A 20,151-nucleotide genomic window follows, 5' to 3' on the forward strand; every position below is an offset into this window, starting at 1 on the left:
TCATAATTTTTATTAGAATATTATACACTTGAGTTATAAAGTGTGTGACTCTGATAACCTACTATAAGTTAATAAAGCCTTCATGCTGATATTTCTCACAGGTGTATTATTGCCATGGGCCTTGACAGAAAACCATCTCCAATAAAACCTAGGAAGGAAAAGACTGTTGAGAAGAAGGAGGAACCACTGAAGAAGAGTCAGGGGAAACTGAGGAAGGACAGAGATAATACACCATCGAGAAGGAACAAGATGGAGGGGAAAGAAACCTTGGTCTCAACCACTTTTTCAGCGGAGGAAATAAAGCCAGGCGTCAGAGAAGTGAGAACAGCTATAGAGGAAATGGAATGGAAGGGCGAGTCAGGACAAGATGTTTGGGAAGAGGACCAGGAAAACACTTTTAAATACGGTAACCAAGAACAGACTTCCCTTGTTGTTGCTGATGCCTTAAGTTTGAGCATCATTCAAGACCTTCAGAGTGATCTGTGGACTGTTGCTTAGCTCTAATCTGTAGGCAGCCATGCCATGCTTCTTTTACTCTTTCTTGTAGAGTTCCAAGTTCTTTTTCTGAGAGGAGGTTTCCTGGCCTAGCAGTGTTGATGTACTTTCTGTGTGTATGAGGACATAAAGAAGTTTCTGTCCTGCTAGCCAGAGTCAGAATTCATTCCTGTAAAGACCATTTGACCAAACAGAATTTTGTCTATTTATTTAGTTTTTGACTGTGATTGTAGGAGTAACATTCACTATCCACTTCAGGGTTGGTAAGTACAATATACAAGCATTTGGTCCTAGGGCATTATACACTAACAGCAGCTTGTATTCATTTCAAAGTCCTAGAGACCGTCTGTCTTGTGTTTCCCTCTCACCTCTCCATCTCCCTCTGCCTCTTCCTCTCCCCTTCTTTCCCTCTCTCTTCTTCTCCTCCCTCTTTCCTTCTCTTTCCCCCTCCCTTACTTCTCTCTATCATTCTCCCTCCACAAAAATATGTAAACATGCAAACACGCTCAGATACACACACACACACACACACACACACACACACACACACACACACACACCTGCACAGTGGAAGTAGCAATGATAACACTGCCAGGCTCAGAGCAGTGTGCCGGGCACTTCCTCTCTCTCTCCATTGTTCCTGTCTCCATTTACAGCTGGGAAGACGGGTCTCACTCACACACAGACACCATAACTGAATCAGATCCATACCTGTGTGGATCTACTCTCAAATTATTAAGTCATTCTCTCTGTACCAATGGTCTCAGGTACTGCGTGGCTGCCTGCGATATTCCTAAGGAATCAGGAAGGGTGAACTGAGTGTTTCTCCTTACACACAGAACACAAAGGCTATCTTAGAGCAACAGTGGCCACAGGTCAGGGTTTGCTGTGGAAGGTCTGGCCTCTTAGAATCTCCTTTTTTATGTTGCTGCACAAGGATTTCAGAAATCCTGGTGGGGGGCACAAACCAGAGTGTGGAGCCTCATGTGTTGATGATCGAGATAACGGGTCTACTTTAGCTGGGATTTCACTCGCAACGCTGGCACCCTGTTCACTTCTTTCTACAATCCTTCCTACTTCTTACTCTTCCCTGGACTGGGGAATTTGAAGCTATCAGAGGTCACGGCAGTGGTTACAGAGAGCTTCTTCCCAGTGATTCCTCTCATAAGACAGAGGTTTGAAGAGGCTGCGCTGAGGCCCCTTTCCATTATTTTCCTCTTTTACAAACATGGCTGTGTTAGGACCATGCCCTTAGGCCTGAGTCTGTCTTCTGTGTTGGTGAGTTAATGGGTTTTAATTGCCAATTCCATGAGGACCAAGAGAGAACTAGAGTTATGTCACAGCTCTCTGCTCGGCTGTGGCTCATCATGGAGCTGGAGCCATCTTAGGAGAGACTGTGCCACACCTGATCACCTGGTGTTCCTGCCCCTAAGTGGGGATTCAAGATAACACTCCAGCTGAGTGCTCTAGAAGAACTTGGGAGGAGGGCAGAAGCTGGTAGAAGGGTGTTCCAGCACACACCACCATCCCAGCTCACACCACTGTTCCAGCACACACCACCGTTCCAGCTCACACCACTGTTCCAGCTCACACCACTGTTCCAGCTCACACCACTGTTTAGCACACACCACCATTGCAACACACACCACTGTTCCAGCACACACCACTGTTTAGCACACACCACTGTTCCAGCACACACCACTGTTCCAGCACACACCACCGTTCCAGCACACACCACTGTTCCAGCACACACCACTGTTCCAGCACACACCACTGTTCCAGCACACACCACCGTCCCAGCACACACCACTGTTCCAGCACACACCATTGTTCCAGCACACACCACCGTCCCAGCACACAGCACCGTTCCAGCTCACACCACCGTTCCAGCACACACCACTGTTTAGCACACACCACTGTTCCAGCACACACCACTGTTCCAGCACACACCACCGTTCCAGCTCACACCACTGTTCCAGCACACACCACTGTTCCAGCTCACACCATTGTTCCAGCACACACCACTGTTCCAGCACACACCACTGTTTAGCACACACCACTGTTCCAGCACACACCACCGTCCCAGCACACACCACTGTTCCAGCACACACCACCATTGCAGCTCACACCACTGTTCCAGCACACACCACTGTTCTAGCACACACCACTGTTTAGCACACACCACCATTCCAACACACACCCCTGTTCCAGCACATACCACTGTTCCAGCTCACACCACCGTCCCAGCACACACCACTGTTCCAGCACACACCACTGTTCCAGCACACACCACTGTTCCAGCACACACCACTGTTCCAGCTCACACCACCGTTCCAGCACACACCACTGTTTCAGCTCACACCACTGTTCCAGCACACACACCACTGTTCCAGCACACAGCACCGTTCCAGCTCACACCACTGTTGCAGCATACACCACCATCCCAGCACACACCACTGTTCCAGCACACACCACCGTCCCAGCACACACCATTGTTCCAGCACACACCACTGTTCCAGCACACACCACCGTCCCAGCACACACCACCGTCCCAGCACACACCACCAGCTCATTCCTAGTTAAGGCAGCAGTGGGTGACACAAGGGTGGCCTGACTTGTGCACTTATGGAAACGGAGGGCTGGAGGCTGATGGAGGGTTGAGCTTTCCTAGGATTATGGAAGCTGTACCTCAGAGCTCAGGCAAGGTTCAATTGTAAGTTTTGTGGGAAAACACAGAAGTCTGTCAAAAATAGGATGCAGGGCTGTTTCTGTTTTCCCTGAATGTTCCTTCTGTTTTCTGCCCATTTTAAAGTATGCCTGTAACTGCCCTGACTGTGGCCACTGGACTGCTCTGATCTAAACTGGGTGCCTCCAATAATGTGTGCTGCTCCCACATGACAGCACTTTCATGTGGTCTGTCCTGTTCAATACCAGTCCCTCCACTATACAGTGACAACTACCATTACTACTGATCCGCACTGTTTCTAATGACCTATGAACTCATGGGCTGAGCTGTGTATCACCGCTTCTAAGAGCACCACAGCTTTGTGCTAAGAATGACGTGAATGAAGACATTGAAGCTTAAAGATGTTAAATTGCCTCAGGTCACATGACTAAGAAATGTCCTATCTGGGTATAGGACACATGACTGCCTGATGTGCAAAACCTCATATTTCACTACTATTTTTTTTTTTTAACTATGGATGGAATTACTATAATACACTCTTGTTCTGTCTGGCTCCTGCTTATCTTGTGACTGGCAGCAAATATTTACAAAATAATAAATGTGTGGAACTGGGGAGATGGTTCAGTGGGTAAGGGAACTTGCTACTTAAGCATGAGGACCTGAGTTCAACCTCTCAGAACCCCAGAAAAAGGCTGGGCATAGTCGCCTGAACCTGTAACCCCAGCACTAGGGGAGGGTGAGGCTAGGAGGATCCCTGGAGGCGTCTGTGTTGCCAGCAGCAGTCTAAGTTCAGGTTCAGTGAGAGACCCTGTCTCAAAGGAATAAGATGGAGAGTGTGAAGGGACTGCAGTGAAGAGTGATAGAGCAGGACACCTGACTTCCACATACAAGAGCAGGCTACACACACACACATACACACACACACACGCACGCACGCACACACACACGCACACACACACGCACTCACACACACACACACACGCACTCACACACACACATACACACATACGCGCACACACGCACGCGCGCACACACATGCACGCGCACACACACGCACGCACACGCACGCACACGCACACACACGCACGCACGCACACACACACGCATGCACGCGCACGCACGCACGCACACACACACATACACACATACACACACACACATGCATGCGCGCGCACGCACGCACACACACACGCACACACACACGCACGCACACACACACACACGCACGCACACACACACACGCACACATACACACACACACACGCACACACACGCACACTAACAATATGCATGTGTGTGTGCTTGGCAGATAAACTAAACTCTTCTCAAGACGTCTTCCACACATACATACGTTCCCATACTAAAATGTAGTTCATAGATTAGGCACAAAAGATTAATAGCAATAACTCCGACAATAGAATAATTATGAGAATACATTGTGAGGGCACAGCAGTGTCTAGCTCAGTGGTCCAAAGCTTGCCTAGCACTCACAAGGCCTTTAACTCAGCCTCCAGAGGGTACACGGATTCTCTGGTAAAAGTTAATGAAAAATCACATTTTTTTTTAAATTTCTGGAAATGTCCATGTAATATTTTCTGACTGCATTTGAACATGTGTGAGTCAAACCACACAAAGTTAAAAACTATGGAGAAAGGGAGAGCTGCCCTCGATATTATTTCACATAATTAATCATGAGCTCTAAGCAAAAACCCACAGAATGAACGCTTCAAGAGTCAGAAGTAACCACTGAGACCTCTGTATAAGATGAGTGTCCTCTTTCTTGAGTACTGAAATCCTATTTCCTTAGCAGAGCCTGGAGACTCCTCGATGCAGGAGTTAGCTTACGGCGAGGCCTTCTTTTTCTTCAGTTCTATACTCTTCCACACAGAAAATTTTCAGTTAAAACTTACTAACTAAATGAATTAATTTATTAAATTATTTAAAATTTCAATGGAAGCTTATGAAATTGCCCCAGTGGCTGGAGTGATGGCTCAGTTTCTAAGAGCTCTTGCTGCTCTTCCAGGGAACCTGGGTTTGGTTCCCATCACCCACAACCAGCGGCTCACAACCTCCTAACTCCACCTCCAGAAGGTCTAATGCTCTCTTGGCCTCTGTGGGCCCCTGCATGTATGTGGCACACACACACATAAATAAAAATAAAATCTTATAAAAAATGCCCAGTAAATTGCTCAGCAATATTTAAATATTAACCTCTTTATTTTCTTTCTATTTGCTCTTTGTGTGTTGAAACATGAACTAAATTCCCTACCCTGTCATTTCATCTATGACTTTGTTTTACAGACACATTCCTTAGGTGTGCAAAATCTCATGTTGTCTTGGATGCCACTTTGCTATTATTCCTACCTCACTTTTGTTCTCACAGCATAAACACTTGCTATGCATAGGGTACTTATTTCAGAATTAACTTTCTTTGATTGCTTAGGGTGGGCAGTTCTCAAGTACATTACCCAGGAGGCCTCACCACCAGAAAAGCTGGAATATCTAATAACTGAAACACATAAGAATTGGGAAATCTTTATTTTCTTATATCTTTTAGATGGAAGATAATTGCTTACTTGCTTAATTGGTTCTGCATGAGAACCCCTTGCTGTCTATCCTTGGCATGCTGTCACTTTGAGATTTTTAGTTTGGGGTAGGGAATAAAGAGCAAACAATTAAATATGAAAGGTGAAAAATTATAACCACGAGAGACAGCTGGAGTTTATATGATGTGACAATTTGCTTTCCCTGGTACAAATTTGCTCTCTCCCTGTAGGGAATGAAGTAAATTTGAGACTGTGACAGCGATGTTCTGTTTTCTAGAGTTTGTATTCTGGAGTTGTAATTATTTTATGTATTGTATGAGTGAACAGTATACAAGGCTCCTGTTGTGGCTCAGCTGTAGAGTCATCTTTAAATCTCTTCTCAGTGTCCATTAGTTTCTCAACATGCTATTCTCTCAGGCCCTTTGGATGTGATTAATTGAATTTTTCCACTTCACTATTCATTAGAGTGATATCCAAATATTTTGAACAATCTTCATATGAAATATGACCTCACTAGGTCTCCCGATTAACTTTCATTATTGTAATCCTGTTTTTTTCATTTTTAATTTACTTCTCATTTATTCTTTCATATAAAGTCCCCTCTTTCCATTTTGGCCACTGTAGCAGTGGTATCCCTTTGTAAATGAGACTTTATTAGCTTCTAGCCTCGTCGTTCAGGGTTTTGTGTCTCTTTGTGCCGTTGTGTAGCTGATCGCCATCTTTTATCATTTACTGTTAGTCCTCCTTGTTCCCTAATTGTGTGAAAAAGCAAAGAAAGACCCAGGAGAGGGAGGACAATGGAGCCTGAGTTCTCATTAGAGTGAAATGGTCGAAGCGCCCAGGGTTCTGTTCTCATTGTCACTGTGCAGAGTTTTTTCTTTCAGACTACGAAGAAGATTTCGAAGTAGATGAGGAAAAACAAGATGAGAGAGCTGAAGACGAGGGTCAGGCTGAAGATCAGATGAGTGCAACATCCAAGTCACCCACTGAAGGAGAAAAAGATAATTTAAGCCTTGAAAAGGAGGAGGCACCGGATGTCCACGACAGTGACAACCGTGAGGATGATGGGTGCTCGGACAGTGAAGAGGAGGATAGACAAGGCAGGTGGCAGAGTGTCTCACAATGTGCTTGCAACTTGTCTGTCCATAATGTTGAATAAGACAGAGATTCGTGATTACCTAACCCAAGAGTCCCAGCCAGCCACCCTTCAGTGCATTTCTGAATTGAAGAGCTGTTTCTTAGTCTGTTCACTTTCCTTAGTCTGGAAAATTTTAGCAAGATGTCAGATTAGGCTTGTAGTGACCTGTGCTCTGTCTAGTTAGAAAGGTGTTATGTCCTTTTATCTCAAACTATTTCAACACACAGAGAGAGAGAGAGAGGGAGAGAGAGAGAGAGAGGAGAGAGAGAGAGAGAGAGAGGAGAGGAGAGAGGTGGGTGAGAGAGTGAGTCCGAGTAGCTCCTTTAAAGGTATTCCAAAGGCGTACTGAGGTAGACTGTTCTTTTAGGTAAGAGATTTATTGAAAACCTGAGAGAAATAGCAGCATGGCAGATCCACTCACAGTTTCCAAAGGTCTTACGTAGTGTTATTGATGAGTAGCCATGATACCTGCTTGCAGCCAGACTGATGGCCGAAGACACCACAGGAGACACAACTCTTCCCTCGTCCCAGAGCCAAGAGAGCTCAAAATCTAGTCCGCACCTTTTCCTTCCCGTCTATCTTCTATATCCAAATTGTTGGCTTCTTTATGGCCAGTTATGGTCAGCTAGTCACTGTCTCCACCCTCTGAATCAAGGTATAACTTTATTGCCAGTCTCGGGAGTGTCCGAGTGCAATCAAAATATCCCACAACAAATTTAAGCAAACTTGTTCTAATAGTTAATGTACACGAATTTAAGGCGTACTTACATAGAGTAAAAAAGAAAATGGTTTTGTTTCAAAGCAGAAATGGGTCCATGAGTACGTGAACAGCATATTTAGTACTAAACTCCCTGACAGTCAAGGTAAAGAGTAAATGAAACACAATTAGAAAAAAAGCAGAATGAAGTTGACTCAGTATATTCGCAAACAATAAATAATAAATCCTATTTAATACAATGCTCAAACATTTAAGTATTTTAATATATTGAGATGTATGTTTTCTATAGATATTTACACTTATGTTTCTATATTAGATGTATGTAAAATGTAATGTCTCATTTCAGTTGAATATACATATGAAGTTTAGTTTATAGTACTTTATGACTCAAAGCTAAATAATTCAATAGAAAATGGTGTTATCTTATAGAAAAAAGTTTCATCTTAGTCAATATTTTAAAAGAAATTATCCAAGTGACTTGTCTGTAGATATATTTAAAATGTGTTTGACTATATATATATGCAATTCGGAACACAAACAGCTTAGGTTTTCATGTCTGTTGTAATAGTGTGAAATTATTAGGGTGCTGTTGTCACGAAGACCTGTCAACTCCTAAACTATCTATTTGTCTGAGCTTTGTATTTTCTGGAGGCCAATTAGATTTTCCTAATACAGTTAAGTTTTTATGTTCACCTGGAGAAGGGTATAGGCAGGTCTTGTGTCTTCTTTGCAGGGACAGCTTTGATTATTTGTGCCACGATTACTGAATAACTGATAGCACTGGAGAGTTTGGTGCTGGCTGGCTGCTGCTTGTGTGTCTCTGACTGGAAAGGCATCCAGTAACTTGCACTGCTGTGGCTCATATGATGATTCCTGCTTATGAAGACCCTACTACATGCTGAGTCCCACATGAACATGTGGGGTGAATGATCCCCATTTACCTTAAAAGCAATTATTTTCCACGTTAATCTACATTTTACAATTTGAAAACTTACAAATAGTGAAATTAAACAATTCCAAAGTCACATAGGCAGGAAGTTCTGCAATTCAGTTACAATTATTATAACCAAATTTCAAAACCTGTACTTTGGAGAAAAGATACATTTTTTTGAAATCAGAACATGTTCATCTACCTACAACTAAAAGAACTTTTTAACCCAGTGAAAAGAATTTGTTTCTTGGAGTCTCTATAGTTAAGGGGCTCTTTTGATTTCTTTCTTTCTTTTTTTTTTTTTTTTTTTTTTTTTGGTTTTTTGAGACAGGGTTTCTCTGTGTAGCTTTGCGCCTTTCCTGGGACTCACTTGGTAGCCCAGGCTGGCCTCGAACTCACAGAGATCCGCCTGCCTCTGCCTCCCGAGTGCTGGGATTAAAGGCGTGCGCCGCCACCGCCCCGCTCGCTTTTGATTTCTTTTGCTAGCTCTGTTTTCTTGTTTAGTTTGCTTTGTTTTTATGAAGGGGAATTAAAAACAGAGTTTCTAACCTTCACTAGATTGTCTTTCCTCTCCATGAAGAAGTGTTACTTTCCATTCCTTGGCCTTGCAAAGTCTCCATTCAGTGACTCTGCCCCAGGGGAAGTTTGCACTAAGCCCTTAAACCCTATCCAGTGGGAGGTCAGTCAGTTTTCAGACAATTCTCTGTGTATTAAATTTTGTCTCTCAAATTATGTAAACTAATAGCACACAAAACCACGCTTAGAAAGCCAGGGTGGTGTGTTGTTTTGCTATTTCTCATAAAAACAACATCACAAGGGATTTTGTAACTATTTTTAAAAGGCTTGCTGACATCATGCCTTCTAAAGTCTTTGGCTGCTCCTGTGCTCTCTGCCTAATGTTCATGTTACGTGGTTCTTAGAATATTTACTGGAAAAGTTTCATAGAATTGCATAGAAGCAGGATATATAATGTTTTAAATAGTTGTAAAATGAGAGCTATAAGAACAGTCACTTCACAAATGCTGGAAAATTTTTGAGACAGAACTGAACTGGCAAGCTATTTTCTCTTGTCATTTCAATAATGGAATTATCAAAGTGTCCTTTCAAAGGACCCCTTCAAATCCTGGGTGTGCGCAAACATTGCCACATCGCCAGTGCTCTGAGATACCATCATCTCACTGCTTGTCTGCCTGTCCTCCCAGAGGCCTCCTGTCTTCTGACCCTTTATTTTGATCAAATTCCTTTGTGTTACTCAAAAGTATGTCTCTTAGTATGTGACGTGTGAGAGTTAGCAATTCCATCTGGCTAATACATAACATTTATTAAAAATGACAATATAATGCTGTGGATTTCATGGAAAATACAGCATTTCACCTACAAATGTGTGAGAGGCATAGCTTGGGCATGGAATCCCAGACACCTGTTCATCCCTTTTATTGACATGATTAAGAGTCTTGCTGTTAGTATTTGGATGTGTTTCATTTGAACCTGCCTGCACCTGTTCCCAGGGGCACACAATTGCCCAGGCTGTCACTCTCATGACAAGTCAGCCCTGTTTAAACTGCCAACTAACAATTGCACTGCACACTTTGATGAATACACTGCCGAGTGGCCCATGAGTGATGGAGGAGAGCCGACTGAGAGAGGACCCTGCCCCAGGAATGATGTGTGCAGCTTCCTGCCATTTAAAAGGAATGGCAGCTTCTGATCTCTGCATTTGTGTTTGCAACCCCAAACACTAATTTACCAGCAGAAAATGCTTTGTCAAAGATGAATGCTCTAAGTCTGATGGGGAAAATACTGTGTGAGCAGAAATGCACCTTTCATGGGCAGTTTGGGTAATAATGCCTTGAGATGAAGGGAAAGGACAAGTAGTTCCTCATGAGAGAGAAGGGAGAGGCAGCAAACACAGACTAGAGATCAAGAGACAGATGGCATTGTTTCTCATAGTACTCAAAGAGCCAGACTTGAAGCATTTATTTGTCTTATAATAGTTCATTTGTGTATTTTTCAGTCTGATAAAGTAGATGTCATAGACCTAAAATCTCAGAGTCACAAAACACTCAATTTACTTCACATTAAGAGTCTTACTATTTAGAGATTTTATTTATTTAACTTAAATATATTTTTTGAGGATTTCATATATGTATACAGTGTATTTTGGTCACTTTGGCTTGACTATCTATGGACTTGAAGAGAAGCATATGACAAGGCCCCCTTCTGTGTTGACATTGTATTTGGCATGGCACCACGTTCTTGAGTTCTGCAGTGCAGTGAGCCCACATCTTGGATAGGGGAGGGCTATGAGGAGATTATACACAACGTATAGACAGAATTTATGTTAGTTTTTGCATGACTAGTCATTATTTGTTTATTTTATTTTATATGTAAGAGTGTTTGCCTGCATGCATGTAAGTACACGATGTACCTGCTTGGTACCCATGGAGGCCATAAAAAGGCTTTGTGTGCCTTATAACTGGAGTTTTAGATATGTGTAAACTGCTCTGTGTGTGCTGAGAACAAAACCCAAGTCCTCTGCAAACACAGGAAGCACTTTTAACTGCCAAGCCATCTCTCCAGCCCGTTAGTCAACTCTTGATAACATGGGTTCCTTAACCCGTTGTTGACTGCTCAGGCAGGAAGTCACAGATTCAAGAAAGATGGTTAAATCCACCAATGCTTAGTTTACATGAAATGTTTTCAAATGAGTTCTTTCACTATGGTTTGGCCTTTTTGATGCATGATCTCACTATGTGGCTGAAGCTGGCCTTGAACTTGAGATCCTTTTGTCTCAGCCTCCCACATGCTGGGAACAGAAGCATGTGCCACCATATTAGGCTTCTCTACACTCTTGAACCCACATGATATGTGTAGTAATGATGTTACTCAGTAAACTTTTGAAGGAAGCTTGACTGACTAGATCATTATACAAACGCATAAAGATGTAGGCAGCACAGTGTGATGTGATTTGTTCTGGTCTCAATACCAGATTCACTCGACAGCTCAGCAAGTCAATCGGCGTAGAGTATAAAGGCGGCTGCATTCTGGAGCCCTTTCTTTCTGCCATTGCTCTGTTCTCAGCAGAGATGTCCTTATAAGACAATGTACATATTTAACTCACTGGTGAACTGACATATTTCAGTCAGTGATAATTACCTGTTGGAGGTCATATGCCTGCTCTTACAACAAATGATGAGCTCATATGTAAGTTTAACTTATATTTCTACATTTTAAAACATTTATTCATTCTAGAATAGAGGTTCTCAACCTGTGGTTATGAATCCCACAGGGGTAGACTATTGGGTATCCTGCATATTGGATATTTACATTATGATTCACAACAGTGGCAAAGTTACAGTTACGAAGTAGGAAAAAGGTAATTTTGTGGTTGGGGGTCACCACAACATGAGGAACTGTACTAAAGGGTAACAACATTAAGAAGGTTGAGTACACTGCTTTAGAATGTTCACTGAGTATCAGTTTCTTGTCATTAGATGTTGTATGTGAAGATTTTACCTGAACCCCAATACCTGGTATGAGATAGAAACAGTTCACAAACTCATGAATATAAACAGGAATCATTAGTGGTAGTATATAAGAACTCATGTGTCAGGCTAAATCTGAAGAAAGTAAGAGTGTCATTTGTGAAGTGAAGATTTTGTTTTGAATTCTTAAAACTTAGTAAAAAAAAGATACTATTGGTAATACAGTGGGAAAGAGTCATGGCTCCATGGGTTTGATATAAATCACTAACTAAAACCACTTTAAGTTGTATAATTAAACCAGGGTATCTGAGATTCTAGCTTAACAACGACAGCAAAGAAACAGAACAAGGTAAAAACAAGGACTCTGAGGAACTAGCAAATGTTAAAGTATGCTACGTGCTGGAGTGTGGGAATGATTAAAAAGGCAAGCTCACCCTTGTCACTGGCTTAAGACAGTGCAGGCATTGATGGTGAGAAGAGGAAGTCACACATGAAGAGAGCTCTTCATGGCGACCGCTAGGAAAATGAACAAACACTTCAAATAAGCAGGAGAGTTATTATCTGTTCGGCAAAAGTGAGCAAATAATTAGTCATTGAAGAGCATGCCATCTGTGCAGAAGCAAAGGCCATGGCTTTCTTTTCGTTGTAGACTATTTCCTGGCACATAGGAGCATCTCAGCATTAAGGGATGGGTTATTCCACGCAGGCAATCTATATTGTCAGTGGAAAGGAAAAAGGAGGAAGGGTGGGGATTGAATGACTATTAAGGGGAAGCAATCGTCCTGCTTGGGACAGGAAACAGTGGGGAACAGGCAGTTGGCTCTGGCAGAGCCTCAGACACTAAGTACAGATTTTTTCCTGGACAAGGCGATCAGCAACAGGCTCTCTCAGCAACAGCACCAGGACTTCGTGGAACAAATGGAATCAGGCAAGAGGCTGTTGCTTTACTATGTGCCTCTAACAGTCTCTCCATTCTGATGACAAACAATTTCAAATATGTCCTCCAAGTTGCTTTATTTGGAAGCTTTTATATAAATATTGCCTTATTTCTAAGGGAAGAAATGTAATTCACTGTGGAAGTCCTAGTGCATGAACCTGGAGCGTTTTCTCTAAGCCTTGTCTTATCCCAGGGTCTGTAGGGAAATAGAGCAAGAAGGGAGAGCAGAGTAAACGACACCTGGAGATGAGGGAGGAATTTGAAAACGGAAATGTTTGTATTGGAGGTCAGGTGCACTTGCTCCATGAGGCTGCTCATTTCCCCTTCTTTCCTGAACATACTGAAAATTGAACCAGGATGAGCTGTCAGCCTTTTGAAATAAGATAATATACCTAACGGAAGCCACTACAAATGATGGAGGGGGTGGCCATTTATTATCATGTAAACAATTTACAGAGCCCAAAGTGGGAATCATCCTGCTGATACCCAGACAGCCCGTGCAGTCCTGGGGTCTCTGAGCAAGCTGATGTCATGTCCCAGCTAATGGTGCATTGGGTAGGGACATCCATGGAATCACTAAGAAGAGTGAGCTGTTTCTCTTAAAAATTTTTGGGGAATAGAGAGTGAATGGCCCAAAAAAGGATTCTGTTGAAGCACAGGAGTCACCCGGCACTTGCCAAGGTGATGATGAGAACGGGTTCAGAGAGGCTGCTGCTTAAAGAAACCTCTCCTCGCTGGTGCCTTGGTGCCTCAGGCCTCACTTGTGTCTTCTTGGAAGTGTTGGTATGTCTCTGTGGCTATACTTACACTGAGAAGATGTGTCACAGAGAGCTGGCAGAGCCAGTGGGACAGGGGGAAGAGAAAGGAAAGGCTGGTATTTTTATTTATTTAGTTTTCATCTTTAGCTCCACATTAGCTGGCACAGTGACAAAGTCAGCTAAGTGAATGTGGAACACAGAGGAAATAAATCCGGAAAACTAGGAGGCACCGAAGAGTCTCATCTCTTAGCATATTCTGTACTAACGTTTGGTCCCTGATACCCCCAAAAGATAAAGTATTTTCTATAAAAATAATTTTAAGTTCAGAGCAATTGTTTTATGAAGCAAACACAAACTTACGTTTCTCTTCTCAGAAGCAATATAATAAGGGACTTTGACGTTGTGACTCCTCCTTACACAGATATGGCATGGAGGTTTGTTCTTGGATGCTTTCACAGCCTTGGGGGCTCATGTGCAAGCCATCTGGGACTACTGCATGTTTCTAGTATATATCTGTGGCTCCAGCTGGGGGTGCTTCTGAGGCCTCTGTTTTTGCTCTGCGGTCTGACTCGTGGTTTCTCAACCCTGTCTTCTTCTAGGGATTGCCTTAGGTTACTGGAATTTCTTCACCCTTGGGCATAAAATGCCTGGAGAAACCATGGAGTTTATATCTCCCGAGGGTGGCCCATAGCCAATATCTGGTTCAAAGTGAGAAAAGGCAGCCCCCTCTTCATTTCATTATATCTTTCTAGGACAACTCCCAACTGAGTTGAGCTGATCCCGGAAGCAGCCCATTGACTGGCTGTCTCCCGTCCTTGCTTGGCTTCCTAAGTCCCCTAAGACTTTCTCTTGGAGCTTGTTCAATGTGTCTTCTTCTCAGGCAGCTTCCTTTTGATATCTTGCTTTTAGGGACTCCAAAAAAGGTATTATCTACATACACATATATCCTAAGAGCATTTACTAATGCCCACCTAATTTGTAAGTGCAAAGATGGTACCCAGATGCCAGAGTGTTCTAGGGTGGTACACTTTACAGCAGATAAAAATAATTGACATTACTGCTGTGGCTAAACAGTAGAAGTAAATATGTGCTCTTATAAAAGCAAAGTAGTATTCAAAATTTCTACTAACAAGATATTATAGTCTTTCTAAAGGTTCTCCAAGAAAATCCAAACCTGGACTTGGTTTTCTGTTAAATGTGATCTATTAAAAACTTTCATCGTTCATAAGCTGGGTTAGGGACACACATCTGCAATACCAGCAATTGGGAGGTAGGGTCTGGAACACCTGGAGTGTGAAGGCTGTGTGAGCTGCATAGTGAAACTCTGCCTCAAAATAACAAGACAAAATAAAACAACAACAACAACAACAACAAAAATAAAAGTAAAACCAAGCCAAACCAAAAAATCTTGGTAGTTTTTAGATCAGTTTTTCTTTATCATGACAATAATATAGAATGTACTGAGGGAACAATTTTCCCTAAAGTATATTTGTTAAAGATTTAATATTATTTTTTCCCAATATGGTTCCATATCAGCTCATAAATTTAGGACATAACAAAGATGTTATCATTTTACTTTTGCAGATACTAAGACCCTTTCATCGATCTCATCCAGAAGTCACCCGTACTCCAGTGACAGTGAAGACGAATCTACGGAGCTGTGTGCAGACACCCACTCTGGAAACAGTGCGGGGGGAAGTTCCACAAGCTCCTCTTCTCACGACCTACAGGAAAACGATGACCAAGGAAAATTCCACTTTCCAGCCGAGGAGTCCTTGGAAACTGAGATTGAAGAGCAAGAAATCACAAAAGTAGATGTGGATAACGGCCCTCCATCGACAGAGGTTAGATATATACATGTTACTGAGGAAGAACCAACAGAGGGAACCCAAGAGATTACAGAAGCCAAGATGTCTAGGCAGTCTGCTTCTCCAGAGGCAAAGGCTAAAAGTCAGCTCCAGGTAGGAGGCACAACTGTGGTAGAGGACAGAAAAGCAGGCCTCCCTGGGCTGGAAGAAGAGGGTAAGTACAGCCAATGAGATGACACTGTCACCTACCTGTGCATGGAAGCTGATCTGGTCATTGCGACTGACAGAGCTGGGCAATCAGTCTGGATGATTCTGGAAGGATTCTATATTTCCCTTTCTTCTTGTCACAGAATTTCACGTGTATTTTCAGCTTGCTGTTTTCCTTCTATTGCATTTAAAAAATGACTTGATCATTCTTACATAGCCTGTTTCCTATTTTCTGTAAATTTCCTTCCTATGGTAGTTCTATCTCAAAAATCAAATAAAACACCATACATGTGTGAAGTCAAAGATATGTCTGGCTTTTTAGAGGTCTGTGCTAACATTGCTGTTAATTCTGAGTCACGGCTACATTTGTATATGCACAGCTCATGTGGATGGTGCTTAGCATGTCTTATGCATGGTTGTATGTTGAATGTGAACTCACTGCATCATACCACTGCCATCTCATCTCTCCAGGGGAAGCAGCTATTTCTTAAGAAGATTGTGTTGCCAAGAACTGTACATCCAAGGGGCTGTCCCAGAATCGGGTCAGGTGGAGTGGCCCCAGAGTTTCTAGAGACTTCCATTGTCTTCCTGTCACTAAACAGATGTAGATGAAAATATTAAATTCCCTGGGATGTTTCAGTCTTTACTCTGAACTATCCTCTGACACCAAGCTCTTTCATGATCACTGGGTTTCCAGGGTGTGTCCTGTTTGCTGAGAGAAGTTTAGGGTGTGGGACAATGTGTCCCTAGGACCACAGACACATGAAAGGTCTGAGGCTCCTGTCACCTTGGAGAAACAAGCAATGGACAGAGCTCAGTCTGTGGCTAGTGGACTGATTGTGCTTCCCTGACAGCTGCTTCTCACAGAGCACCCTGCACTCTGCCCGGCCTCCAGGCCCCACCACGCTCTCATCGGCCTCCCCGACAGTGCAGCAGGCATTCTGCTGGGCTCCCACTTAAATCTGTTTCACATTTTAATATCATGAAGTCCAACTATGTTTAAAAAACTTGGAGTGCTTTTAATCACTATACATGTTAGATATCTAAAAGCTATTTTTAAACTAGTCAGGTCAATATCTAGGAATACAGGATATTGAACAAATACCTGTGGTGGTAATCTAATTGTACTGAAATATTATTTTGATTGTATGTTAATAAATAAAGTTGTCCGGGGATCAGAGCTATTAGAGCCATAGCAATAGTGTGGCGGTGGTGGCACACGCCTTTAATCCCATAGATATCTGTGTGTTCAGGGATATAGCCAGCATTGGAGACATATGCCTTTAAGACCTAGGGGGCTGTACATTCAGACAGTGACGAGGCAGTCATGTGTTTGGGTTTACAACCAATGAGAAGGCAGAACAACATACTATAAAAAAAATGAACAGACAGGAAGTAGGTCTCTTTCGCGAAGCTGGGACAGCAGGAGGAAGGGTGAGATTTTAGCTCTGAGCTCTGACCTCTCGGCTTTCTCTTTTACATTGTTTCTGTGTTTCTTATTTAATAAGACGGTTGGTTACATCAACAAATACCTATCTGTTGAACTGTTTATGTAACTTTGTAGTATGTCATGGTAGTATCGTCAAGACGAATGTAATGGAGCTCCTCCCAGAAAGTGTTAGCTTGACAACTGGACTGATGTCACCAATTATGTCCAAAATTGCAGAAGGGATGTGATGAGATGGAATTTCAAAATAAGACAAGTCCTATGTGGCTATGATCACTTTGATATGGCTGCTAAATGTGACCTGAACTAGGATAGTAACAGTAGACAAGCTAATGTGGAGGGAGAAAGCTCTCTAGGCCTCAACCCCAAAGAACTACAGAGAACTAAGGAATGCTGGGAGTTGGGGAAATAGTTTACCTCAGGGAGGAGCATACCAATTAACTGTCCAACACCAAATGGTCAGCCCTGAAGACATATACTAGTAACATTGTATGCACTGAGCAGGCTGTATTTATACATTTAGTTATATACATACATACATACATACATACATACATACATATATATGTATATATTATATATATAAAGTAGTACACACACACACACACACACACACACACACACACACACTAATTAAAGAAAAAGAGGCCATAACTTTGAAGGAAAGCAAGGGAAATACAAGGGAGGTGAAAGGGAAGGAGGGAATGATGTAATTACATTGTATTCTCAAAATTTATTTAAAAAAGAAAGCAAGCTTTCTTGAAGAATGTGCTTGATAAGGATTTTAAGGCTGGATACAAATTTGAAGGTAGGGACCCAAGACAAAGTGCTCCAGACAGTGGATTTAGTCCTTATATTCTGGTGGAGTATAATAGATCAAGGGAATTTACATAACTTAGCAGTTACTAATGAAGAAGACTGACGTGGCTGGCAACACAGCTGAGCAGGGCAGTGCTTGCCTAGCACATGTGGACTCTGTATTTGAGCTCCGTAGAGGAGAAACAAACAGATGTAACACTGATTTTGTCATTATTTTAATTTCAGAAAACTAGGTACTTCTCTTCATTTTTAAAAATAGCATACAAAGTATTAGAATTCATGATATTTGCATATGCAATTTGTGTTTGTTGATGTTTTTTCTCCCCATCCTGGATCGTTTTCCTCTTTCTCCTTCCAAGCCCAGTGTAGCTAGAGTTTTCCTGCCTGGCCCACAGTCAGGACAAATCTTTGTCACCCGCCAGTCCCACAGCCGCTCAGACCCAACCAAGTAAACACAGAGACTTATATAGCTTACAAACTGTATGGCCGTGGCAGGCTTCTTGTTAACTGTTCTTATAGCTTAAATTAATCCATTTCTATAAATCTATACCTTGCCACGTGGCTGATGGCTTACCGGCGTCTTCACATGCTGCTGGTCATGGTGGCTGGCAGTGTCTCTCTCTCAGCATTCTGCTTCCCCGAATTCTCCTCTCTCCTTGTCCCACCTACTTCCTGCCTGGCCACTGGCCAATCAGTGTTTTATTTATTGACCAATCAGAGCAATTTGACATACAGACCATCCCACAGCAGCCCAGTAATGCCCTTCCTGCCTGGGTGTCACGTGTCCTGTGACCGGCATCCTCACGCCTCCCTTTTCCCTTGTATGTCCCCTCTGGGGTTTATGAACTATGTCCTCGCCATACCTGTGTAATCTCGTAAGTTTATTAGTTTGCTCTACTACAATTCAAAACAAAGTATCAGTAGACTGTTTTTAGGATAAAATTTGTTTTGCAAGTTCTTCCAGGGATAAATAATTCACACACGTTTAGGAAAAACAAATGTCTGGGACTACAGGTAAGGGTTTGAGGCCAGCAGTCCTGAGCTGCCTCAGTGAATACAGTACAAGAGGTAACTGGACAGTGTCCTGTAAACAAGGCTCTCCAATCCTAGTGTGGCTCTCCTGCCTTGCTGGAGAAAGCCCAGGGCAGCTGCATTGGAGATGGAGTGTCTTGCCAGGTAGCAGGATCTGTATCCTCATGAAATCCAGAACCCCTGTAGCTAGAGTTTTCCTGCCTGGCCCACAGTCAGAACAAATCTCTGTCACCCGCCAGTCCCACAGCCGCTCAGACCCAACCAAGTAAACAGAGACTTATATTGCTTATAAACTGTATGGCCGTGGCAGGCTTCTTGCTAACTGTTCTTATATCTTAAATTAACCCATTTCTATTAATCTATACCTTGCCACATGGCTCGTGGCTTACCGGCATCTTCACATGCTGCTTGTCATGGTGGCGGCTGGCAGTGTCTCTAACTCAGCCTTCCACTTCCCAGAATTCTTCTCCTCCTTGTCCCCCCTATACTTCCTCCTGCCTGACTACTGGCCAATCAGTGTTTTATTTACTAACCAATCAGAGCAACACATTTGCCATACAGAACATACCACAGTAACCACCCTGGAAACTGTTCCCATTCTTTGACCCATAAAACAGTCATATATTGTAAATATCAGGAAGTTCATAGAGACACTGTATTTCTTAAGATGAGCAGTAGGCCATCTTATACTTAGAGATTTGTAGCATATCAATAAAATGTATACTTTTACCAATTCATTGTATATATAAACAACACATGTATAAATCTTTTAAGCTGCTGCTGTGTGTAGTTACACAATACACTTATGTATAAGTAATACATCTTCAAGTACAGTATACATATTATACATATATTAATACAATATAAGGAACATACTATATTTAATAAGTATTCTGTCTAACTTTAATGTTACTGCTATAATAAAGTATAACAGACTTAACACCTGAGACAATACACTTATTATCACTTCTTAAGACAAATCAGAAGCCTTATAGAGATAAGAATCAAGGTGTCTGGAGGCTGTCCCTGCTTCTGGAAGCATTGAGGAGAGTCAACCCTGCTCTTCTCCAGTTTGCCTTGCGTTCACCTGCATCACTTTCTCACTGGCTTCATTTACAATCCTGCTGCACCATCTCTAATCTGT

The 20,151-nt window shown here is 42.5% G+C and overlaps 1 protein-coding gene across 2 annotated transcripts in view; it reads left to right on the top strand.

Annotated features, from left to right (window-relative positions):
• The window catches only part of Erich3 (glutamate rich 3), a 117,183-nt gene that overhangs the window by 73,567 nt on the left and 23,465 nt on the right, over positions 1-20,151 (top strand). For both annotated transcript variants that reach the window (XM_037207246.1, XM_028882937.2), the window contains 3 exons: positions 102-406; positions 6,612-6,827; positions 15,279-15,716. In XM_037207246.1, coding sequence (XP_037063141.1) covers positions 102-406; positions 6,612-6,827; positions 15,279-15,716 — 959 coding nt within the window. The remainder of the gene's footprint in view (positions 1-101; positions 407-6,611; positions 6,828-15,278; positions 15,717-20,151) is intronic.

The sequence above is a fragment of the Peromyscus leucopus genome, chromosome 6, assembly GCF_004664715.2.
Source record: "Peromyscus leucopus breed LL Stock chromosome 6, UCI_PerLeu_2.1, whole genome shotgun sequence".
NCBI classification, from domain to species: Eukaryota; Metazoa; Chordata; class Mammalia; order Rodentia; family Cricetidae; genus Peromyscus; species Peromyscus leucopus.